The 26690-nt window shown below is 44.9% G+C and overlaps 2 protein-coding genes across 2 annotated transcripts in view; one reads left to right on the top strand and one right to left on the bottom strand.

The window, feature by feature from the left end:
• The first annotated feature begins 3010 nt into the window (after positions 1-3010).
• On the top strand, positions 3011-10480 carry TECTB (tectorin beta). The gene is made up of 10 exons (XM_069978818.1): positions 3011-3086; positions 3754-3944; positions 4810-4952; positions 5055-5127; positions 6327-6430; positions 6952-7035; positions 8103-8265; positions 8647-8716; positions 9581-9613; positions 10368-10480. Exons 1-10 carry the CDS (start codon positions 3011-3013, stop codon positions 10418-10420), a joined length of 990 nt encoding a protein of 329 aa, XP_069834919.1. The 3' UTR covers positions 10421-10480.
• A 3770-nt stretch (positions 10481-14250) lies between these two features.
• Positions 14251-26690, bottom strand: part of LOC138799957 (guanylate cyclase 2G-like) — a 38506-nt gene continuing 26066 nt past the window's right edge. The window contains exons 19-22 of the mRNA XM_069981763.1: positions 19210-19308; positions 17509-17600; positions 16790-16897; positions 14251-14274 (exon numbers count right to left, since the gene is read on the bottom strand). Coding sequence (XP_069837864.1) covers positions 14251-14274; positions 16790-16897; positions 17509-17600; positions 19210-19308 — 323 coding nt within the window. The remainder of the gene's footprint in view (positions 14275-16789; positions 16898-17508; positions 17601-19209; positions 19309-26690) is intronic.

Genomic DNA, 26690 nt, shown 5'->3' with positions numbered 1-26690 from the left:
GCAGGAAGTGTTGTGTTCTTTCCAGTGTGACACAGTGCTCTTTGCTGCCACCTCTGTCCATGTCAGGAACTGTCCAGATCAGTAGCAAATTCCCATAGAAAAAATACACCACTTCCTGCAGGACATCCAGAGGCTGATTAGGGTTCACACTATGTATAACACCGGCCGTTCTGTGACTCGGCCAGATCACATAACGGCCGGTGTTACTGAAGATCATCCCTGCAGTACCAGCTGGATGATCTTCACTTCTGGTGAATTTGGACGCAGGCGCACCCTCCATTGTATGAACTGACATGTCTGTGCGGCAGCTATTCAATGAATAGCGGGTGCAAAAAACTGACATGTAATTATTTTGTGCGGCCGGATGGAATCCCAGCTGGAGCGTATATTATATTTATACACTCCGTGCGGGATTCCATTCTCTCAAATGCAACATATGTTTTGCATAAATCACGGCCGTTGTGGCAAATTGCAACAATGGCCGTGATTTATGTAAAAAATATGTTGTGTGAACATGGCCTCTTACTGGAAGACTGGAGATTTTTTGATAGAAGTAAATAACAAATTATTCGGGCTCCATAGACTTACATTATGAGCCTGACTTCTCCTGATCAGTACGGGTCGGAACACTCGGATCGATCAAAACTTTTGACATTTCTCTGTGACATGTCAAAAGTTTTCCATGATGACAGTGACACTTTAAATTTTGATGTAAGGGCCCTATGACTCTGAACAATTATCGGCCTCTCGTGGCGGATTACCGACCATCCAGGCCAATAATCGTGTAGTGTAACAGCACATGTTGGAAGGCAATGATCAGCAATCATGTACGATGTCAGCTGATCTTGGTCTTTCAACATGTTAAAAAAGATCAGCGATGGTCTGCAGCACATCGCTCCAGGTAATAGAAGCAGTGGCTGTAGACCATGGGTCGCCCGAATGATGTAAGGATCGTCCCTCCCGCTCGCTGTCTGTGTGAGTAATAGCGCAGTGCAGAGAGCTGGAAACGAGGGGGTAGTAACATATCAAGAGATGTAATAAAGGCCTTAACTAGCGAATAGCGATAGATAGAGAACATATTTTGCAACTATTGTGTCTTGGTCGCGCTATGACACAGGTGCAATGTGACACCATTAAATAACAGAACATACAACATCACTTGTGTCATGTGACCAGAGTTGCTGTATCAGAGCTGCCCTCACTATTCTGCTGGTGGGGTCACTGTGTACATACATTACATTACTGATCCTGAGTTACATCCTGTATTATACTCCAGAGCTGCACTCACTATTCTGCTGGTGGGGTCACTGTGTACATACATTACTGATCCTGACTTACATCCTGTATTATACTCCAGAGCTGCACTCACTATTCTGCAGGTGGGGTCACTGTGTACATACATTACATTACTGATCCTGTACTGATCCTGTGTTATACACCAGAGCTGCACTCACTATTCTGCTGGTGGGGTCACTGTGTACATACATTACATTACTAATCCTGAGTTACATCCTGTATTATACTCCAGAGCTGCACTCACTATTCTGCTGGTGGGGTCACTGTGTACATACATTACATTACTGATCCTGAGTTATATCCTGTGTTATACTCCAGAGCTGCACTCACTATTCTGCTGGTGGGGTCACTGTGTCCATAGTAATAATATTATTTATTTATTTATGTATTATTTACTATGTTGATGTTGTCCGCTGAGCAGCCATCACACTTACAGGGAGTTATTGTAAACCAGTTAGGAATTTTAATGTATATAAGTGATACGGCTGTTGTCAGATCCCGGGAATGTATTCAGCCAGGACACTGGATCATTATTGGCAGCTGACATTTATCTGGAGAAGAACGATCCTATTTACCCTGTGGACTATAAAAGGGGAGAGATGAGTGCGGTGCCTCTCAGATGGTCACAGGAGAGAAGCGATATAGAACCTTCCGGGCCGGAGTGTGGGAGGCGAGGCCATGAGCACCTGGACTGTAACCCCCTGAGCACACAGGTGAGCTGCAACCTCATATACCAGGGATTACAATAAAAAGGAAGTTATTATACTGATTCAAAAGACAAAAAAAAAAGTGGCCCAAAAAACTAATTTTCTTTAAAAAAAAAAAAAATCTGAATTTATATATATTTTTTATTTTTGATATACATATATCATATGCATAATTTTATACTATGAAGCACAGTCTGCGAATATTAGTTATTAGTTATATTAGGACAAAGAATAACTGGATAGGATTCTCCCTAGAAAGTTTTTTTTTTATAGATGTAATACAGCAATTTTTTTTCCTAATTTGAGTTCTACGGCTTAGTATATTGGGTCACCAGGTCGTTGTGAGGAGTTGGTTTTGTCAGTTTGAGATTCGACAGGTTTTGTGGGTGTAGTGAGCCCATATTCTCCTAGGTTAAGGCTGCGTTCACACTACGTATATTTCAGTCAGTATTGCAACCAAAACCAGGAGTGGATTAAAAACACAGAAAGGCTCTGTTCACACAATGGTGAAATTGAGTGGATGGCCGCCATATAATGGCAAATATTTGCTGTTATTTTAGAACAACGGCTGTTATATTGAAATAATGGCCGTTATTTACTGTTATATGGCGGCCATCCACTCAATGGAAAATCGGCCATGATGGAAAATCCAGCAAAACTACTCTATATAACAATATTTTTTAAATTTAGTAAAGTATAAATGTTTTTAACAATATTGAAATGAAGTGTATTAAATGTATACCCTCCACCCCCCAAAAAAAAAAAAAAAAAAATTTAATAAAAAAAAAAATGTATAATTTACAAAAATAGGTGGGAGGTGTTTTAATGTCTTGTATTTTTTCTCTATCTTCATTCATTAGACTTCTTACCAGAATAAAAGAGACAAAATGGAGACATCCCACCTGTCGGCCCTTGTGTTGTGAGACCTTCCCGATCCCTGTTTGTTTGTTTTTTTGTCTGGTGTCTTGTTTGATAAAATTATCGGTTTGCAAATCGATTAGGAAGACATGGTGCTTTATACTCTGACATTATTAGCCATCCTGATCGCCGGCTCCGCAGGGAAATGTGTTCCCAATAAAGCAGGCAAGTAACCCAACCGCCTTAAGGCCTAGTTCACACACGTTTCATGTCATGTTGGTTGCATTTTTTTTATTGCTCCCCTTGGCCCATAGTGATGTCACATGTGGCTTGTTTATTGCATTAGTTTTTTAATGTTTTTTTTTTTTTTTATGTCATGCCTATTTTTGGCCCCTTCCATGCTAAAATACAGCACGCATCTCATGTAGTTTTGCATGTAATTCTGACAAAGTTTAGGCTTTAAACTATAAACTTTTTTTTTTTTGCTCCAACCCATTTAAGATGTTCTAAAAGCAGAAGCCTTAACATTAGCTTAAAAACTGACCTTTTTTGATCCTGTAAAAAACAACAAAATTAATAAAAAAAAATTGAATTTAAAAAGTTGGAAGAATTCATTAGGCCTCTTTCACCAACACTTATATTTGTTTTTTATTTTATAGTTTAGATTATATATTTTATTTTTATTTATTGTATTTTTTCTGTTTGCATTTCTTCAGAATAGTGTCTTTAATTCCATTTTAATATATGTTTTATCATTTTTGGAACATAACATTTTTGCGCCTTTTTTTACCTGTAATACAAAACCAATTATTTACATCAAGAAATATGAGAAAAAAGTAACTTTTTGCAACATTGGCAATAAGTTCACTTTCTGCACTTTTTCCTCTTCCAGATGTGGTTATTGTTCATTGTTATCCCAAATCTATTGTGGCTAAAATTCCAGAATGTCCGTACGGATGGGAGATTAACCAGCTGGCTCTGGGCGGGGTGTGTTACAACGGAGTTCTCGATAATGGTTATTATCAATTCACTATTCCGGATTTATCTCCACGGAATAAATCCTACTGTGGAACACAATCTGATGTAAGGCTTTACCTTTCTTTTTAGATTTTATTAAAATTAATTTTTGTTCTAAATTTGAAATAGTTATTTAAACTTTTTCGCTGGGTGTAGGACAGAGATTAGAATAGAGTTTTGTGGCCAAAAGTAAAATGTTAGTCACCAATATAAAGGTATTTGATTTGATGTCAGATGTGAATGAATACAATGTTTTAGGAATATTGCTCTGAATTTAGATTTTGTAAGTAATATTTTTTGGGGAAAATGCTTGATGGGAATCTTCATATCCTTAAAGTCAGACTTCTTTGATTTTAATAAATCAGCACTTTCCTGGTCTATACAAAGGAGAGGTAGAGAAGAGAGATGACCAAATCTACACCAAAATCTCCGGAATCTGGATCAAATGAGTAGGCGGCCAATCAATTTAGCCTTATACCGACAGGCGCACATGACTATATGTAACAGCGATGCACTGCCAATGGCCACAGAGCTCTCTGCTGCCACCTCTGTCCATGTCAGGAACTGTCCAGAGCAGTAGGAAATCCCCATAGAAAACCTCTCCTGCTCTGGACAGTTCCTGACATGGACAGAGGTGGCAGCAGAGAGCACTGTGTCAGACTGGAGAGAATATACCACTTCATGCAGGACATACAGCAGCTGATAAATACTGGAAGAGTGGAGATGTTTTAAAATAAGCAAATTACAAATATATATAGAACTATATATAACTATATTACAAATATATATATAACTATATAACTTTCTGGCACCAGTTGAACACTCTATCTACCATTATACATGATAGCAAGGAAGACAAGAGTTCTCAAATTTGTTTTCATCTTCTGTATATTGATGAGAGCCAGTAGGTGACTTTGAATTTCTTCTCCAGTTCAAGAACCCAATCTACCATTTTTACAACTCGATAGTTTCCAATGACAGCACCTTGATCGTCAAAAGTCAGCCGGTGAATTACACTTTTACCTGCACTTACCAGTCCAATTACCTGGTCAGCCATGCTGCCTTTGACCAAAGGTAAGTTTGCACCTCAGCTACCGACGCATTTTGAGTAGCGATCCCCCAGGCGCATTCCACTCATGTATGTTTCAGTCTTACATATTTTTTTCCTTCTTCTAGAGTAGCCACAGTCCATGTGAAGAATGGGAGCTCGGGATCATTTGAAAGCACATTGTCCCTCAATTTCTACTCTGTGAGTCTTTCAAACGTCCCCCTCCTCACCACCCCCCGCTACACTGGTTTTCCCATGTCATGTGCTTGGTGTTAGCTCATAAATGGCTTTGTGGTTTATAAAACTATGTTTCAGTATCTTGTTAGGACATTAGGACAGCTGGTGGTCCTTGGTTTGGAACCTATAAAGAGAGTCTCTTTTGCTATAGGAGTCAGCACATCCATATATTACATACACAGTCCATTGCATTGGGCACCATGTAATGCATTCTTTCAAGAACACCTGTTCTTGAGTTTCCAAAATCAGCATCTCATTTGTCAATAGGTCGGTCCTGGGATGTTATTAGATGCAATACCACACACAACCTGCGGGAATGCTGTTTTAAAACAAATCATTCATCCAATTCTAGACAGCTAAACCATCACGTCCAAGTTTTTGAAAAATTCTCAGAAGATTAAAATATTCTGGAAGATCCGAATATTTCCATCCAGTCCATTTCACTTGCCTTACATCTTCTTTCTGTAGGTATTTCTATGAACTACAGTGAACAGTCCTGGGGACCTTCACAGTAGTCTGTCTGGGAGATATGTAAAGGGAGTAAAGGATTACTCTGTATCTGTTATATTTTTTTAGTCACTTTTTACACCTGCCCAAAAAGTTTTATGTACAGTGTCTCGAAAGAGGAGGAACGTAACCGCGGCAGGTAAGAGGAGACGTGCAGAGTAGACATAATTCCTACATGTACATGGAAGTCTGACTGCAGGATCTGACTACACAGGACAAATCTGTAGTCTGTTACCATGGAGACACATAAGTCTTTGTGGGAAAATTTTGAGACTATTTGAAATATTGCTTATTTTTTTTTTTTTTAAATGTTGTTACAATCTGATTATTGGGTATGTCAAAGAAGTTCAAAGTGGCTGAAAGAAAATGATGACAAAAAGTCAAAGTGTAGATACAATTATGTATCAGAGTGAAAAGTTTTTAATGTTGGAACACACTATAAAAAAGTGAAAATGCCCTTTAACTCCATTATATAATATAATAAACCTGTTTCCCGCATCATTGTCCGTCTCTGCTATGTCTCATTGTATGGCAATCATGTATTAGCAGATCTCAGTATTCTACACTGGAGATAATTTCATTGATTTCGATTTGTCTTTGTGTTCTTGGTTGTTTTTGTTGCTTTTTTTTTTGGTTTTTCTTTTGCATCTGGAAAGAATGCCAAGTTTTCCAGCCAAAAAGAAGCTCCATTTGTGGTGGAAACGTCAGACATCGGATCAGATGTATTTGCCGGGGTTGAAGCCAAAGGAATTAGCAGCAGGTACAAAAAGATCAAAAATGTAAAAATGGTCAGAACTGTATGAAATAACGTCATAGTAATGTCAAAGTGGGTCAGGAAAGCCTCACAATCAGTGCATTGTGGGTAAGGCTGGTTCTATGGGGCGGCAGATTGAGTAGTTCCCCATGGCTTTTGTCTTCTAAGCCCCTCCAAGTACAGGAACCTAAGAACCACGCTCAGGCTATCCAGTGTTATATAGAAATGCATGATGATAAATCATATGGGAACCATAGGGCAGTATTATGTGTAATATGTAAGAGAGCGTTGTTTGGACACTAATATTTAGATGCTATGTGGTACTATATCTAGTATAGCAGTATAGAGTATGGCAGATTTATTTTGCCATTATATATATATTGGTGTGGTGGTATTATAGTGCCAGAAACTACAAGAAGATGTGTCTACAAATGGTAAGTGGGGAATAGTATACCTTCCTTGTAAAATTGTTCTCATTTGTTAAAAGCAGCAATTTATTTAGTAACCTTTCTATTTATGTCATTCAGGTTTAAGGTCGTACTGAACTATTGCTGGGCCACCCCGTCTCCAGATTATGCTTATCACATTCAGTGGCAACTAATAAGTAAGGGGTAAGACGACCATTATAGAGTATAGTGTGTACTTCCAAATACAAGAATATACCAGCTATAATTCTGCCTCCTATATACAGGAATATAACTACTATAATACTGCTCCTATATACAGGAATATACTACTATAATACTGCTCCTATATACAAGAATATAACTACTGTAATACTGCCCCTTATATACAGGAATATAACTACTATAATACTGCCCCCTATATACAGGAATATAACTACTATAATACTGCTCCTATATACAAGAATATAACTACTATAATACTGCTCCTATATACAGGAATATAACTACTATAATACTGCTCCTATATACAGGAATATACCTACTATAATACTGCCCCTATATACAGGAATATAACTACTATAATACTGCCCCCTATATACAGGAATATAACTACTATAATACTGCTCCTATATACAGGAATATAACTACTATAATACTGCTCCTATATACAGGAATATACCTACTATAATACTGCTCCTATATACAGGAATATAACTACTATAATACTGCCCCTATATACAGGAATATAACTACTATAATACTGCTCCTATATACAGGAATATAACTACTATAATACTGCTCCTATATACAAGAATATAACTACTATAATACTGCTCCTATATACAAGAATATAACTACTATAATACTGCTCCTATATACAGGAATATAACTACTATAATACTGCTCCTATATACAAGAATATAACTACTATAATACTGCTCCTATATACAGGAATATAACTACTATAATACTGCTCCTATATAACTACTACTATAACTACTATAATACTGCTTCTATATACAGGAATATAACTACTATTATACTGCTCCTATATACAGGAATATAACTACTATAATACTGCTCCTATATACAAGAATATAACTACTATAATACTGCTCCTATATACAGGAATATAACTACTATAATACTGCTCCTATATACAAGAATATAACTACTATAATACTGCTCCTATATACAAGAATATAACTACTATAATACTGCTCCTATATACAGGAATATAACTACTATAATACTGCCCTCCATGTTTGCAGTTGTCCATCAGATGAGACGATTATAGTGCATGAAAATGGGAAGAACAGTCGGGCCACTTTCCAGTTTAATGCCTTTCGCTTCCAGAACGTTCCCAAGTTATCCAAGGTTTGGCTGCACTGTGAGACGTATCTGTGTGACAGTGAGAAGTTCTCCTGCCCTGTGGTGAGTAGTAGGGATCATCCGTGTACCGCCTGGTCAGGGCAGTATATTGCAGTAGTAACAGGCAGGTGAGGGGCAGACAATGATTCTGCTTGGAATTTTCTAGAATGAAGATAGAGGAATCCTTTTGTCTTTTAGTTATATCCCATGATGCTTCATTACTCGTCATGATAATCCAAAAAGACCCCCGGCACCTTCACATTCACCCCAGGACATGATATACACAGTGTACAGACCCGGCGTAATAACAGCAGATTCAGCAACCTGCTCATGTACAGAATATATACACTATATACTGTATATACTATAACAATTATCCATAATAATCACAGCTTTATTATCTCACATCCCTGGAATTTTCTCTACTGTTTTCTATATCGACAGTCATGCGGGAAGCGGAGACAGCAGAAAGAGCAGACGGGAGGCGTCTTGGTGGCGGAATTCAGACTGCAGAGTACGTATCCCAGACCGAAGGACCGATCCCTACGACTATTAAAGGGATAGTTCACCCCAGAAATTTTTTTAAATCAACTGGTGCCAGAAAGTGAAAGAGATTTGTAATTTACTTCTTTTAAAAAATCTCCAGTCTTCCAGTACTTACCAGCTGCTGTATGTCCTGCAGGAAGTGGTGTATTCTCTCCAGTCTGACACAGTGCTCTCTGCTGCCACCTCTGTCTATGTCAGGAACTGTCCAGAGCAGCAGCTATTCTCCATAAAAAAACATATCCTGCTCTCCACACTGGAAAGAATACACCACTTCCTGCAGGACATACAGCAGCTGATAAGTCCTGGATGACTTGAAATTTGGGCAGGAGTTGATTTAACAGATTTTATTTAAATGATCCCTTTAGCCTTTTATTTTACTTACTATTATGTACAAATCCACCAGAGAAAACACTATCAGCTCCACTGGACTCTGTATGTAAGGAGATATAAGGCCACAGAGTGCACTATAGTGCGGGACTACAGCTGTATACTATGGAGTCTGAGCTTACATACAGACCATGGTACATAGTGTGATCACACTAGGGCTGATGCAGGCGGCACAGACACTATATGGCGGCACATGGTGTCCTATGCAGTGTGCTGCCATTCTATGCACGCTTATATTACCGCTCTCTGTGTATCTCATTGCAAACAAGTAGCACAGACAAGATTGCATCTTCTCATTGGATTAGTTGGATCCTGTGACCTGTCATATGGGATGTGGGTGACGGCCCAGGGCTGCAGACTGATGGGCAGTATCCCACAGAGCTAACAATCTAAACACTCTTCATTGCCCAATTTTCCCAATCTTATTCTTTGTCCTTGCCTTTAGGTTCGGCCTCCTCCAGCTACCCCGGCCTCCCAGGTAATGTTCTGGAATGGATGAGGAAGCTGAGATATGAGGGGCTGTTTGCAGGGTCCTGCGCTGTGATGGTTACTTTGCTGGCGACCACCTTGTATGTTCCGGGTGACAGGCAGCATTGGTCCAGGACTGTATCTGGGAAAGCAGGAGGCTTTAGGTCCCAGACCCTGGATCACCGTGGCCCCGTTGGCAGCTCAGCTCAGGACAGATGGTAAAGCTGGGACCCCAAATTTGTACTATAGTCCCTTAAACTTAAAATTGTATTCATTGCTCCGTGTCCTCTTTTAATGGGGTACTCCAGAGTTTTGTTTTTCTGACACAGTGCTCTCTGCTGCCACCTCTGTCCATGCCAGGAACTGTCCAGAGCAGCAGCAAATCCCCATAGAAAACCTCTCCTGCTCTGGACAGTTCCTGACATGAACAGAGGTGGCAGCAGAGAGCACTGTGTCAGACTAGAGAGAATACACCACTTCCTGCAGGACATACAGCAGCTGATAAGTACTGGTAGACTGGATATTTTTAAATATAAGTAAATTACAAATCTGTATAACTTTCTGACACCAGTTGATTAGAAAGAATAGCTGCAGTGGAACCCCCCCCCCCCCCCCCCCCCCCCCCCCCCCCCCCCCCCTGGACGCTGTTATGTGTCTTATTGCCAGTCATCCAGCTTTCCCAGGAACAGATCAGAAGATACTTGTTTCCTATATAACACTGCTGCTCCCTATTGTATCCATAACCTCTGCTCTTCCCTCCTCAGCCATCGTCCACCATCTACTCCTGACTATGGGGATCTGCAGGATACTCACCTAACCCGGACCACCCTCCCAGTGACGTCCTGGGGGGCATCCTATGGACACTACACTGCCTACAGTCACATACACCCTCAGGAATATGGTGGTCTCCGACCGGCCTCGCTGTACAGAGCCGAAGCTGAAGGACGCTCTATACTATATGTCACCTATATGATGGACTCTTAATAACTTAAAGGAAGTTTCCATCTTCTGTAAATGACGCTTTATCATTGTATTATGCAACATTCTGCAACGTTCTAATAGATTTGTCACCATTATCAATATCTCTCCTTGCTGTCAGTGAAAGGAAACATTCTGGTTTGCGCCCCAAAAAGTCTCCAGAGACCTCATATTATGTCACCTGCAGACTGATACATTGTAACAAACCTTCAGGGAACAGTGACAGTGTGCTGTAGCTGAGGCGCTGACGGTGTGCTGTAGCTGAGGCGCTGACGGTGTGCTGTAGCTGAGGCGCTGACGGTGTGCTGTAGCTGAGGCGCTGACGGTGTGCTGTAGCTGAGGCGCTGACGGTGTGCTGTAGCTGAGGCGCTGACGGTGTGCTGTAGCTGAGGCGCTGACAGTGTGCTCTACCTCATGTCTGTTACTGTAATGAAGAGTCAAAGAGGAGTTGTGGCTCATTGTTTGTGCTTCACTCAGGCAACCTCACCCCCCCCCCTTCCTCCTCCCTCTTCTTCCCGCCCCAGGGGACTGCCAGCTACAGCACATGGTCAGCACCTCAGATAGAGCCCCAGGGGACTGCCAGCTACAGCACATGGTCAGCACCTCAGGTAGGGCCCCAGGGGACTGCCAGCTACAGCACATGGTCACCACCTCAGATAGAGCCCCAGGGGACTGCCAGCTACAGCACGTGGTCAGCACCTCAGAGAGGACCCCAGGGGACTGCCAGCTACAGCACATGGTCAGCACCTCAGAGAGGACCCCAGGGGACTGCCAGCTACAGCACATGGTCAGCACCTCAGGTAGGGCCCCAGGGGACTGCCAGCTACAGCACGTGGTCAGCACCTCAGGTAGGGCCCCAGGGGACTGCCAGCTACAGCACATGGTCAGCACCTCAGATAGGGCCCCAGGGGACTGCCAGCTACAGCACATGGTCAGCACCTCAGGTAGGGCCCCAGGGGACTGCCAGCTACAGCACATGGTCACCACCTCAGAGAGGACCCCGGGGGACTGCCAGCTACAGCACATGGTCAGCACCTCAGATAGAGCTCCAGGGGACTGCCAGCTACAGCACATGGTCAGCACCTCAGGTAGGGCCCGGGAGCTGACAGATTCCCTTTATAGTCCATCACTGCACGAGGCACAGGGTCCAGAGTCCATGCGTTTCTGATGCAAACCACCACTTCACTCCCAGCCATCAGCGACATGTGGACTCCTGTGGTCGTATTGGATATAAACAGGAATGATTCCATTCACTGACAGCGAGCCGAGGTCTTGGAATGGCAGGGATCCCATAGAATCTATGAGGAAGCTGCTGGATGTTTCCTTATACAGTGACTGAGCAGTAACTATGTGGAGGCAGAGGACCCCTTTAAGATGCTGCGTTACTTGCTGATTCACAATGGTGCATTATCATGTATATATGTTTCATCTTTGTATCGCTTATTTTTAGTGTGTGAGAAAAAAAGACAAAAAATACATAAAAGACCTTTGTTACCGGCCGCTCTGTCCTGAAATCTCATTACAACAAGTTAGAAATGAGGCAAAGTTCTGTCTGATGAGCCGGATCCTCCAATAGGCAAGTGGATAGAAAAGGTAGGAGGCGCCAGATGTTACATTGGCATCGGACTTGTGCTGGATGATTTTGGTGGTACAGTCTCCAGGACCCCACAACCACCACCAGATCACTGGGATCCCCCCCTACCCCCCAATCACTGGGATCCCCCCCCACCCCCCAATCACTGGGATCCCCCCCCCCAGATCACCGGGATCTGTTCTCTTGGGGGCGGCTGGGTTAATTTCTAATCCTCCACCTGACAGCAAATAACTAAGGACAAGAAGCTCAAAAAGTTGACATTTATTTAAAAAATACCTAAAACATCATAACCTGATAACGGACATCAGGAAACAGAATATTCCGGAGAATTCTAGAACATTTGGCTTCCTATCCAGCTGTATTGTGGGGGAAAGAGGTATTATTACCTGTATATGGACAGTGCACAGTACCACTTCCCTTAGGCTATGTTCACACGGGGTAAGAGACCGGCCGTTCCGTGACCCCAGCCGGGTCACGGAACGGCCGGTCTCTGCCTGGATCATCCTGGCCGGTACTTAAGTACCGGCCGGGTGATGCGCGCCCCCGCATCAGGACTCCCCATAGCGCACAATGAAGCAAGCGGCTGGAGCAGCTTGCATCATTGTGTGAACTGACAGGGTTTCCTATGGCTGCAATTCATTGAATTGCGGCCGCAGAAAACTGACATGTCAGGGGATCCCAAAGAAATGTAGGCAATGCACACTGCATAAAGTGCAGCCGTAATCCTCAGTATATATACAGTGCACAGTACCACTTCTCCTGTCCTGTATGCTGGGTGTAATCCTCAGTATATATATATATACAGTGCACAGTACCACTTCTCCTGTCCTGTATGCTGGGTGTAATCCTCATTATATATACAGTGCACAGTACCACTTCTCCTGTCCTGTATGCTGGGTGTAATCCTCGGTATATATATATACAGTGCACAGTACCACTTCTCCTGTCCTGTATGCTGGGTGTAATCCTCAGTATATATATACAGTGCACAGTACCACTTCTCCTGTCCTGTATGCTGGGTGTAATCCTCATTATATATACAGTGCACAGTACCACTTCTCCTGTCCTGTATGCTGGGTGTAATCCTCAGTATATATATATAGTGCACAGTACCACTTCTCCTGTCCTGTATGCTGGGTGTAACCCTCAGTATATATACAGTGCACAGTACCACTTTTCCTGTCCTGTATGCTGGGTGTAATCCTCAGTATATATATACAGTGCACAGTACCACTTCTCCTGTCCTGTATGCTGGGTGTAATCCTCAGTATATATACAGTGCACAGTACCACTTCTCCTGTTCTGTATGCTGGGTGTAATCCTCAGTATATATACAGTGCACAGTACCACTTCTCCTGTCCTGTATGCTGGGTGTAATCCTCAGTATATATATATACAGTGCACAGTACCACTTCTCCTGTCCTGTATGCTGGGTGTAATCCTCAGTATATATATATACAGTGCACAGTACCACTTCTCCTGTCCTGTATGCTGGGTGTAATCCTCAGTATATATATACAGTGCACAGTACCACTTCTCCTGTTCTGTATGCTGGGTGTAATCCTCAGTATATATACAGTGCACAGTACCACTTCTCCTGTCCTGTATGCTGGGTGTAACCCTCAGTATATATATATACAGTGCACAGTACCACTTCTCCTGTCCTGTATGCTGGGTGTAATCCTTAGTGTATATATACAGTGCACAGTACCACTTCTCCTGTCCTGTATGCTGGGTGTAACCCTCAGTATATATATATACAGTGCACAGTACCACTTCTCCTGTCCTGTATGCTGGGTGTAACCCTCAGTATATATATATACAGTGCACAGTACCACTTCTCCTGTCCTGTATGCTGGGTGTAACCCTCAGTATATATACAGTGCACAGTACCACTTCTCCTGTTCTGGACGTTGCTGGGCGTTATACTATTGGTGTTCTATACTTGGAGAGAGCGGTGGGAGAACTCGCCATGTAATTATATGAAGACTGGAAAACAGGAACCAGGAGTCAGAGGAGCCGAACATCACCAGATCCGACCACAAGATGGCACTGTCATCCCCTGCGCTGCCTATTCACTGCACACTCATCTCCTCTGTCTGTAATAAAGAGATAGAAGTAATACATTATAATAACACAGGATGGTACAATGCCTATGTGATATAGGGCATACTGGTATACTGGGGCGTGTCAAGCGCTTGACACGCCCCAGGATAGCGCCAGGAGCGCTCCCCATCAGAACATACCACAGCGCCGTTGATAAAGGTCCTGGATAGGATCGAAACGTCCACAGTCGCTACAAACCATAAACCATTAATTGTCTTGCTTTAATAGCGAGCATTGTTATTTTCCTGGCCTTACCCTTCGCACGCTATTAATAAACTTATGAACACTTTTTGCATATGAAAAACGAGTGCTTCGGATTTCTTCTATTGGATTATGTTTGGATAAAATATCCGTCCGCAAATAGCACCAAATATTCCTGCTGTGCACCCCTATCTCTTCTAAACTATAATTATATATGTACAGCTGGTATAACCTGGGTATCTCCTGTATATAATTATATGTGTACAGCTGGTATAACCTGGGGATCTCCTGTATATAATTATATATGTACAGCTGGTATAACCTGAGGATCTCCTGTATATAATTATATATGTACAGCTGGTATAACCTTGGGATCTCCTGTATATAATTATATATGTACAGCTGGTATAACCTTGGGATCTCCTGTATATAATTATATATGTACAGCTGGTATAACCTTGGGATCTCCTGTATATAATTATATATGTACAGCTGGTATAACCTGGGTATCTCCTGTATACAATTATATATGTACAGCTGGTATAACCCGGGGACCTCCTGTATATAATTATATATGTACAGCTGGTATAACCTGGGGATCTCCTGTATATAATTATATATGTACGGCTGGTATAACCTGGGGATCTCCTGTATATAATTATATATGTACAGCTGGTATAACCTGGGGATCTCCTCTATATAGTTATATATGTACAGCTGGTATAACCTGGGGACCTCCTGTATATAATTATATATGTACAACTGATATAACCTGGGGATCTCCTGTATATAATTATATATGTACAGCTGGTATAACCTGGGTATCTCCTCTATATAATTATATATGTACAGCTGGTATAACCTGGCTATCTCCTGTATATAATTATATATGTACAGCTGGTATAACCTGGGTATCTCCTGTATATAATTATATGTGTACAGCTGGTATAACCTGGGGATCTCCTGTATATAATTATATATGTACAGCTGGTATAACCTTGGGATCTCCTGTATATAATTATATATGTACAGCTGGTATAACCTGGGTATCTCCTGTATATAATTATATATGTACAGCAGGTATAACCTGGGGATCTCCTGTATATAACTATATATGTACAGCTGGTATAACCTGGGTATCTCCTGTATATAATTATATATGTACAGCAGGTATAACCTGGGGATCTCCTGTATATAATTATATATGTACAGCTGCTATAACCTGGGGATCTCCTGTATATAATTATATATGTACAGCTGGTATAACCTGGGTATATACTGTATATAATTATATATGTACAGCTGCTATAACCTGGGGATCTCCTGTATATAATTATATATGTACAGCTGGTATAACCTGGGGACCTCCTGTATATAATTATATGTGTACAGCTGGTATAACCTGGGTATATACTGTATATAATTATATATGTACAGCTGGTATAACCTGGGGATCTCCTGTATATAATTATATATGTACAGCTGGTATAACCTGGGTATCTCCTGTATATAACTATATATGTACAGCTGGTATAACCTGGGTATCTCCTGTATATAATTATATATGTACAGCAGGTATAACCTGGGGATCTCCTGTATATAATTATATATGTACAGCTGCTATAACCTGGGGATCTCCTGTATATAATTATATATGTACAGCTGCTATAACCTGGGGATCTCCTGTATATATGTACAGCTGGTATAACCTGGGTATCTCCTTATATAATTATATATGTACAGCTGGTATAACCTGGGTATATACTGTATATAATTATATATGTACAGCTGGTATAACCTGGGTATATCCAGTATATAATTATATATGTACAGCTGGTATAACCTGGGTATCTCCTGTATATAATTATATATGTACAGCTGGTATAACCTGGGGTTCTCCTGTATATAGTTATATATGTACAGCTGGTATAACCTGGGTATCTCCTGTATATAGTGATATATGTACAGCTGCTATAACCTGGGTATCTCCTGTATATAATTATATATGTACAGCTGCTATAACCTGGGGATCTCCTGTATATAATTATATATGTACAGCTGCTATAACCTGGGGATCTCCTGTATATATGTACAGCTGGTATAACCTGGGTATCTCCTTATATAATTATATATGTACAGCTGGTATAACCTGGGGATCTCCTGTATATAATTATATATGTACAGCTGGTATAACCTGGGTATATACTGTATATAATTATATGTGTACAGCAGGTATAACCTGGGGATCTCCTGTTTATAGTTATATATGTACAGCTGGTATATAGGTTGATGTATAGGATTACATACCTCATATGACCCACAGAAGGAATCGTCGGTGACATCCGGTAAGTCCGGTAGAGGCATTTGGAAGCCGGCTTTGCTCTTCAGCCAGTAAGTTTTCAGTTTCCCTTTTCCCTATGTATACATTACATGATTATCAATATTATTATTTTACTTCTGACGTTCTCCATGGACACAGAATATGTGACAGTGTTTTGTTTCATTTCTTGGGGTACAGAACCTCCAGAGCTGAATTCAAAGTTCTGTTAACTGTAAGGTCCTCCTGTTCAGGTATCAGGACTAGTGATGAGTGATTATTCAGCATGTGACTCCCGATGGCTGGAGAATATGGATGCCGCCATAGGCTGTATATATGGTTTCCAGGACTCCCTGGGGCGACATCCATATTCTCCAGCCACCGGGAGTCACATGCTGAATGTTCACTCATCACTAGTCCTGACCTCCCTGCGACCTCCGATCCTCATGTGATCCCGTATATGTGTAATATATGTATAACGCCCGCTCTGCTGTCATGCATTGTGGGACACAGAGTTCACAGCAGCCTTGGTTTTATATATAAAATTATCTCTTAAAGGGAACTTTGGGAGGCGGCCATTGCTATTCTTGTTAATGGGACATTATGATGCATGTACATTGTATGTGGGATACTGATACTTAGATACAGAGCGGCTGTATATGGAGGTCGGGGATAACACTCACACCTGTGTAATAATCATCATTTATACCTTGATTTGGATCCATCCTCTCTCTGATAGACTGTAGCCCCCAATCAGTTCCAAAGCTTCGGCCGTTGTCTCAGAGATGTGAATCCGCAGAGCTGTGGAGGAGAGAAGAGAGCGGCTATAACTCCTGATGTATTCCCAAGCATGGTGTGTATACACTAGTGCCCAACAGTGCCGCCATACAGTGCCACATAATAGTGCCCAACAGTGCCGCCATACAGTGCCACATAATAGTGCCCAACAGTGCCGCCATACAGTGCCACATAATAGTACTCAACAGTGCTGACATGGCACTGATATACAATACCAAGTAATAATACTCAACAGTGCTCACATGGTGCTGCCATACAGTGCCAAATAATACTACCTAACAGTGCCGCCATACAGTGCCACATAATAGTACTCAACAGTGCTGACATGGCGCCCCCATACAGTGCCAAATAACTGTAACGAACAGTGCTTACATGGTGCCACCATACAGTGCCACATAATAGTACTCAACAGTGCCCACATGGTGCCGCCATACAGTGCCAAATAATAGTACTGAACAGTGCTGACATGGTGCCTCCATACAGTGCCACATAATAGTACTCAACAGTGCCCACATGGTGCCGCCATACAGTGACAAATAATTCTACCTAACAGTGCTGACATGGCGCCCCCATACAGTGCTACCATACAGTGCCACATCCATAGTGCTGCCATACAGTGCCAAATAACAGTAACGAACAGTGCTGACATGGTGCCGCCATACAGTGCCACATAATAGTACTCAACAATGCTCATATGGTGCCGCCATACAGTGCCAAATAATACTACCTAACAGTGCTGACATGGTGCTGCTATAAAGTGCCATATAATAGTACCTAACAGTGCTGACATGGTGATGCCATACAGTGCCAAACAATAGTACTCAACAGTGCTGACATGGTGCTGCCATACAGTGCCAAATAATAGTACCTAAAAGTGCTGACATGGTGCTGCTATAAAGTGCCATATAATAGTACCTAACTGTGCTGACATGGTGCTGCTATAAAGTGCATATAATAGTACCTAACAGTGCTGACATGGTGCCTCCATACAGTGCCAAATAATACTACCTAACACTGCTGACGTGTTGCAGTGCCACATAATAATACCAAACCAGGCTCACATGGTGTCGCTATATAGTGAAAATAATAGAGCCTTATAGCCCTCACATAGTGCTGTCAGTTCCTACATAATATTGTCATACAGTAATCACACAATAGTGCCACACAATGCCCACATAAAACTGCCATACAGTGCTCACATAACACTGCCACACATTGCAATATAATGCCATTCAGCGCTCACATAATGCCACCATACAGTGCCAACATAATGGCTCCACACAGTGTTCACTTATAATGCCATGCAGTAATATGTAATAGTGCCATGCAGTGCTCACATAATACTGCCATACTATGTATACATATTATTAGCTGTTCTCTCTCACTGTAGTATATAGTGTATATAGAAGATTGAACAGTCAGATCTCGATAATGCTGTATAACAGATCAGACTCCAGTCACATCCAAAGCTGCAGTCACAGTTACAAGTTCTCTGTTACCACTTGTGCTGATCAGCTGCAATCTGCAACCAGCAGAATTGTGAATAGAGCTCTGGATGTGATGAGCACAAATGATGTGTTTCCTTGCAATAGATGTTCCAGCGTTTACCTACGTAAACTGTTGCTTTCCATCCGTGACGCTGTATTAACTGTATCCCCAAAGAGGCAATACCGCGGCATGGTCACCCCTACCACACCGGCCACCACCGGACCTGCAAGGAGGAAGCAGAGCAGAGTAGGTGATAACCAGATACATAGAAGCAGAATAGTGAGTGCAGCTCTGGAGTATAATGCAGGATGTCACTCAGGATCAGTACAGGATCAGTAATGTAATCTATGTACACAGTGACCTTACCAGCAGAATAGTGAGTGCAGCTCTGGAGTATAATACAGGATGTAACTCAGGATCAGTAATGTAATGTATGTACATAGTGACCCCACCAGCAGAATAGTGAGTGCAGCTCTGGGGTATAATACAGGATGTAACTCAGGATCAGTAATGTAATGTATGTACACAGTGACCCCACCAGCAGAATAGTGAGTGCAGCTCTGGAGTAGACTGGAGGATAGGCGGGTGTGGTCACTCTCAGTGTGTGTAGGTGTGTCTGTCTGTGCTCCTGAGCTCCAGAGAGAGCAGCTGATTTTTCACCTGCCTTTCCCAGGAGTGTGGCAGGCTCCTGGGGGAGGCTTTCAGCATGGATCCCCGGGAATCCAAGGCCTCCATCTCCCGAACCAGGCCGGCGGGGGGTGGAGAGGAGAAGCTACCGGCCAGCGCTCCAGCCTGTGGACTGAGGAGATCTGGAAGGGTCCGCAGCAATGTGGCCCCTGGCCCCCAGGCAATGGCTTCCAGTGATGGGGGAAAGAAAGCTGCGGCTAAGAAAACTCCAGCAGTGTCCAGGAGTCAGCCGGTGGAGATGTGGGGTGAGCGAGGCCCCAAGGAGTCTGCCAGCACGTACTGCTCCCGCATCACCGCTAAGTTTGCGGAGTATGAACAGCTTGGGAAGGAACTGAAGGCAGCAAGAGAAGATCTGCGCTTTCTCAGGTACCAGGCGAATACGGCTCCCAAGAGGAAGAAGCCCGAGTTCTCTCCCAGGATCAAGTCCCTGAGTGCTCAGGTAAAGGGGATAGAGGAGAGGAGGGCGGCCATCCTGGAAGGGAGCGACCTGTTCAGGGAGAAATTGCACAATGAGGATCGCTTTGCCACTATGAAATCCCCTAGCAGCAGAGCGGATGATGGGGGTGATGCTGCAGGAGATGGGGAGAGTAGTAGTGGTGAGGAGGAAGAAATGGAGGCTGAGGAGGCTGTAAAAGCTGAGGACTTGGTGGAGTGTAAGGAGGAGGACTGTGTGGTGAATGAAGACCCCTCTGATGTCACCCAAAGTACCCCCCAAAGCATGCAGGAGAGCTACAGCATTATGGCAGCGCAGGTGGCCCTGCCAGACACTGATGATGATGATGATGATCTGTTAGATGGGGGACTACTACAGGCCATAATCAGGCAGGAGTCCCCGCTGAGGATGGAGGCCTTCACATTTGGAGAAGAGCTCGGAGATGAAGTTCCTGTAAAAAGAAAAGCAGCCAAAAAGCAAGAAAGTGTGAGTCTTGTATTCACTCCATTCCAGCAGTCCGGGGCGGCTGAGAAGTCAGTCCGGGCGGCTGGTGACTCCTCTACACTGCCAGTCCCCATTTCTGATGTGGAATGGGGCCAGCAAGGAGGAGAGATAGATGGCAAGATGGCGGAGAAAGCCGCTCCTGCTTGTGTCAGTAGTGGGGGCGGCCATAGTAAAGGTAAAGAAGGGCCGGACAGGAAGGTTCAGGGCCACTCGGGAGTCCCGGGTGCTGCAGGACGCTCCTCTGTGGGGGGTGCCCGGGCATCAGAGACTGGTGCAGAAGGTTCCGGAATGTCACATCCACCTGGAGTGACGGCGTTTCCGGTTGCCGTGTCTCCTGCTGTTGGCTCTGCGGGGTCGCAGCGGGGTGGCGTGTCTTCCGGAAATGCAGTAGACAACTCTCCCAGGGCAAGAGCATTGGAGCCTATAATGGGTTCCAGCGGGAGAGTTCATGGTGATGCGGGGCCATGTGCGTCACCTGTCATGGCATCCGAAGCTAAAGAGACTGTTGGGACTGAGACACAAAGAATCGATAAAACTGTGATAAAACCTGCCACACTGATCCACAAGGCCAGCCTAGCTACTGAGTGCATGGAGGTGACGGATGGGGGGAGTAGTAGTGGTATGAATGTTGTGCAGACTGGGGGAAGGAGTGGTGTTATTGATGGGAGTGGTAGTGGTGTGCATGATGGGGATGTGAGTGGTTTGAATGCTAGGGGTGGTGAAGTTAACCCTTCAGGTGCCACTGGAGAAGTGGCAATTCTCAGGGCAGATATTGCTGGGCTATATTCTGGTAATGCGGTTACTAGTCAGTCTGGGCCGGGTCCGGCTGCCCCTCCAGCTGCCGTTAGGAGTTACGCTAATGTTGCGGCAGCCGGAGGTCCAGGGAGATCTTCACTTCCACCCCCTGGGGAGGGTCACTTGCAACGACGCCTTCTTGAGGCACTTAGGAAAGGAGATAGAACGCTCCAGGTAGAGGGGAGGGAGGTCGACTTGTCCTTCTACATAGAAAGACATGGACTTGGAGCCTTCCGAGAGAACAATGGGGAAGTGGTCTGGTCGCTTCCAACACCCGGGCAGGAGGTGGGCCGTAGGAACGTGGCCCGTCTGGTATGGAGAGGCAGTGATGCGTGCCCACAGAGAGGGAAGGTGGTGGAGCTTCTCTTCCAGATGAGGTTCAAGGCCAGTGACATCTTTGCCTTGATCCACCCCTACGGCTCCTCTGAGTTCGACATCAGCTTTGTAAGACTGGAGGGGCTTGAACTTTTCTGGTCTAATTATGAGCTGGTGAAGGACGAGCCCGGATGGCGAGATTTCGTTGTTAAAGCGATATCTCGCCAGAGCATGGTAAAGAAAGTGACCGTCTTGACACGTAACGAATCACTTTCTTGTTATGACATCATGACTTGGTTGGGCAGGTACGGGGAAGTGACGGACGTTCCCCGGAAGAACTTAGATCAGCATGGCATCTGGTCTGGGGCCTGGACGTTCTCAGTCCGTCTAAAACGTTCAGGCAATACTGTTGCGCACATACCATCAGCCGCTTTCCTTGGTCGCGACAGAATCCAGGTCTTTTACCAGGGGCAACCGAAGCTGTGCCACAGGTGCGGTGATCCCACCCACTTTAGCGCAAACTGCTCTAAGCTGATGTGCGCACTGTGCGGTGCGGAGGGTCATCTTGCTGCATCCTGTGGCCGGATTAGGTGCCACCTGTGTGGTGACCTTGGTCACCCGTTTAGTAGGTGTCCCCGTTCTTTCTCTTATGCTGCAGCCACCCGAGCTGGGGAGAGCCCTGAGGTTGCCTCAGCGGGGGAGGGGACCAGCAGAGGAGAGGGAGCACCAGAGCCAAGGAAGAGAACTGACAAGGAAAAGCGTAAGAGCCCCACTCAGCTTAGGCGAGAGAAAATGCGCAGAGGGAGCAAGGACCTTGGAAGTTCCAAGATGGTCGGGGTAGTCCAGGGTCCTGCTCCTGGCGTTGGCTCAGATGGTCAGGCTGAGGCTTTGGGGGGCGCTGAACTAGATGAAGAGATGGGGAGACTGCGCAAAGAGGAAAGCGAGGCTATAGCCATCTCCTCAGGTTCTTCCCAGTATGAAAGTCTGGATGAGGATGGAGGGAGATGGCAAGAGGAAAAACCTAAGCGCAGCAGAAGGAAGAATGTTAAGAAGATGCCTAAAAAATCTAAGGCGACTTCTTCGTCTTCCCAAAAAATTATTAAAGGCCAGATGTCAAAGGAAGCTCCGACTGACCCCCCTCTGATCGGTCTATCTAACAGATATCAGTCCCTCAGTGAAGGAACCTCTCCATTTATAGAGGGGGAGGTTGAGGGACTGGTGTCTAGGGCAGAGGAACCTCCAGGAGGTGCCGAGCCTGCTCCCCCAGAGGTACTTTCCTCAGGGGGTCAGGTGGCCTCAGGTGGTGGAAGTGAAGATCAAGAGATGGATATGTCCACCTCTTTAAAACGGTCTAAGGAACCATCTAAGGGGTCTTCCTCTGATGTTGAAGGGGGTGGAAAGAAAAAGGGAAAGAAAACAAGTAAGTAGGGGTTTAAGGCCGTCCAACTCAATCACCCATGATGGCGGCACTCACCCCATTGACGCTGGCATCCATTAACTGTGCCAGCATTAAGTCGGATACGGCTAGATTTGCAGCCTTTGATTTTCTCGGTCGTATTAACGCCGACATTTTGTTTTTGCAGGAGACCAGGTTGACAGATCTAGCCTCTCTAATAAAAGCCAAGAGAGAGTGGAGGCATGGGCCTTCACACTGGTCTCTTGCGGCTGAGCCGTATAGTGGGGTGGCGGTCCTTTTTACCGCTCCTGTAGAATGCAGACGGGTTATCGAGTTGGAAATGGGGAGGTGCCTGATCTTGGATGTCCTCATGAAGGGGCAAGAGCTCAGGCTCATTAACATCTATGCCCCACAGACTAAGTGGGACCGTAAAAGCCTTTTTATGAGGATTAAGCCCTTTCTTTTTACGAGTCGGCAGGTGGTCTTTGGTGGAGACTTCAACACTATCACGAGGTCTCAGGACAGGAGAGGCGCCAAAGACAAGCTGGCTTATGATAGCATGGCCCTGATTAGTATAGTTAGGGAAGCTCGCCTAGAGGATGCCCACATCCGGACACCCTCGGGCCACACGGGTTTCACCTATCATCGAGGTAGCTGCAGGTCTAGATTAGACAGGTTTTATTTAAAGGAGGAAGCTGTCTCTTCCGCAGTGTCCGTGGTTGAGGTGGAGTTCTCCGATCACTGTCTAATTTTGTTTTCCCTGAATGTTTCAGAGACCCCCCGGATGGGTAGAGGCTACTGGAGGCTGAATTCGTCCCTCCTGGAAGAAGCAGAGGTAAGACAGTCCTTTGAGGATTTTCTTCAGAGTCAGGTACCTCTACTGGGCCTATGTAGTAGTAAGTCAGAGTGGTGGGAGATATTCAAGAAGCGGGTTGCGAGGTTCTTCCGCCAGCTCTCGAGCCTCAGATCCCTGAATAGGTATCGTGTGTATCAGGGCCTGAGGAGGAAACTCGAGCATCTCGTCTCGACTGGAGGTAGTAGAGAGGAGATCTCCAGAGTGAAAGCCTTGCTCATGAGGTGTCAGTATGATAGGCACGCATCTTTAGTTTTTGAGAGGGATTTCGGGAGGTACCGCTCGCCCGACCCCTACAGAAACTGTAAGATGTCAGTGAGTAGTAAGATTGTGACTGGACTGGTTGATAGTACGGGATCTCTGAACCGGTCCAGATCAGGGATCCTGGAGGTCGTCAGATCCTTTTACTCACACCTCTTGGGGAGGAAGGATCTAGATCGAGATGTGATGTCGGGTTTCCTGGCTGAAACCGTTCCTGAGCCAGGGGTAGACCCCTCTCTTGATGTTTTGGCAGAAGAGATCAGGGAAGAGGAAGTTAGACTGGCGATTGAAGGGCTTGCCCTCAAGAAGTCGCCAGGTCCAGATGGCTTAACATCTGAGTGGTATAAGACCTTCAGGGACCTCTTGGTTCCCCTCTTGACCGAGGTCTTCAATGAGTGTCTTTCCTCGGACGCTCTGCCAAGGTCAATGAGGAGGTCAGCCCTGATTCTTCTGTCAAAGGGTAAAGATTCGAGCCGCATTGAGAATTGGAGGCCCATAGCTCTTCTCAATGTGGACAGGAAGATTCTGGCCAAGATACTGTTTAATCGGCTGGAGAAGTTTGCACCCCGGCTCCTTTCGGAGGCTCAGCACTGCTCTGTTCCAGGCCGAAGCACCTTAAGTGCTGTCCTTAGTGTCAGGGAGGCAGTGGAGCGGAGTAGTGCGGGTCTTTGGAAGGGGTACTTGCTGTCCTTGGATCAGGCCAAGGCATTTGATCGGGTGAACCACGAGTACCTCTGGTCTGTCCTTCTGAGATATGGCCTACCAGATACTTTTGTCAATTGGCTTAAGATCTTGTATGCAGGGGCAGAGAGTTTCCCGCTGGTGAACGGTTGGTCTGGCCGCTCTTTTGAGGTTGGGTCTGGTGTTCGCCAGGGCTGTCCTTTGAGCCCACTGTTGTATGTGTTCGCGATCGACCCGTTCCTTAGGAGGGTTGGTTGTGGACCATTGGCAGGGGTCGGGATGAGCCTGGAGGAGCCAGAAGCCACCCTGAGAGTGGTAGCATACGCTGATGATGTCACTATCTTTGTGTCCTCGAGAGAGGAGGTCGATGTGGTGATGTCGGAGGTGGATCGCTACTCAGAGGCATCTGGGTCCAGCATCAACCCGGATAAGTGTGAAAGTCTCTGGCTGGGAGGGGGAGATCCCGAGTTTGATCTCCCGGACACCCTTCCAGAGCCCCAAGACTCGGCAAAAATCCTAGGCATTACATTCGGCCAGGGTGATTACCCCACTAAAAACTGGGATGGTAGGCTCCAGGATGCCACTCGGAAGGTGGACCAGTGGAAGGGTTGGTCCTTAACCTTAAGGGAAAGGGTACACCTGATCAAATCGTACCTGCTCCCTTTGTTCATCTACCTGGGCAGTGTGTGTATCTTGCCAGAGGCTTCCTATACTAGGATCTACAGCCTGTTCTTCCAGCTGTTATGGGGGAATAGGCTGAACCTGGTCAAGAGAGAGGTTACGTACCGTACGAGGAGACTTGGGGGTTTGTCTATGGTGAACCCTGTGGTGTTCTTAGTGAACACCTTCTTGAAAGCTAACATCGCAAACCTCTGGAAAGAGAGGGCTCCTCCGTGGGTACTCTCCTGCAGGGAATGGTTTCGGCCTTTCTTCCAGGAATGGGAGACAGGAGGGCGAGTGAAGGACCTTCGTACACCCCATGGATATCTTCCGGCTTACGCTACCCCGACTCTGAAGATGGTACGTCGGTGGGGTCTGGGAATGTGGGAGATCAGGACTCAGTCGAGGAAATTCCTTGACCAAAGGGTTCTGTTGACCCATTTCCAGAAGCCCCTGGCGCTCAGGGACTGCCCAGGCCAGGATCTAGAGGTTGGGCTTAGTCTTTTAAACTCGAAACGGATCCCTCAGAAGTTTTGGGATTTGGCCTGGCGCTGTTTCCAGGGGAAGCTATATGTGAGGGACAACTTGAAGTGCAGGAGCTCCGATGATCGGGGGTGTCCCCGTGAGGAGTGTGGTAATACGCTAGAGAGTATGGATCATTTCCTGCTTCAATGTCCCTTCAATATAGGGGTTTACACCAGGGTGGGCGCCTCCATAGGTTGGAGTCAGTTAGTCAGTCTCACCTATCCGGAGTGGGCTTATGGGGCATTCAGGAACCTGGGTGGCCGAGATCGCTGCACGTTATTTCTAGTCAGCTTAGTGGTTAGGTACCACACGTGGAACGCACGGTGTCTAGTATCTACACAGCGTAGAGTCCTCTCCGAGGTGGAGGTCTGTAGGAACATCACTGGTGACCTTGGGAAGATCAGGTCTTTGGAGTATGGCAGGCTGGGTACCAGTAGGGCTTCTCTCCTGTGGAGAGGTTTTTCTTTCGCTGTGCCCTAGGTACTGAGCCCACTG

This window comes from Dendropsophus ebraccatus, chromosome 8 (assembly GCF_027789765.1).
Source record: "Dendropsophus ebraccatus isolate aDenEbr1 chromosome 8, aDenEbr1.pat, whole genome shotgun sequence".
NCBI lineage: Eukaryota > Metazoa > Chordata > Amphibia > Anura > Hylidae > Dendropsophus > Dendropsophus ebraccatus.
This window is presented reverse-complemented; position numbering and strand designations above follow the sequence as displayed.

Bases quoted from the DNA above. Each gene is read 5' to 3' on its own strand.
- TECTB (XM_069978818.1), top strand. From the start codon at position 3,011: ATGGTGCTTTATACTCTGACATTATTAGCCATCCTGATCGCCGGCTCC. The intron at 3,087-3,753 runs GCAAGTAACCCA...TTCCTCTTCCAG, and splicing joins ATGTGTTCCCAATAAAGCAG to ATGTGGTTATTGTTCATTGT. The intron at 8,266-8,646 runs GTGAGTAGTAGG...CTATATCGACAG, and splicing joins AGAAGTTCTCCTGCCCTGTG to TCATGCGGGAAGCGGAGACA.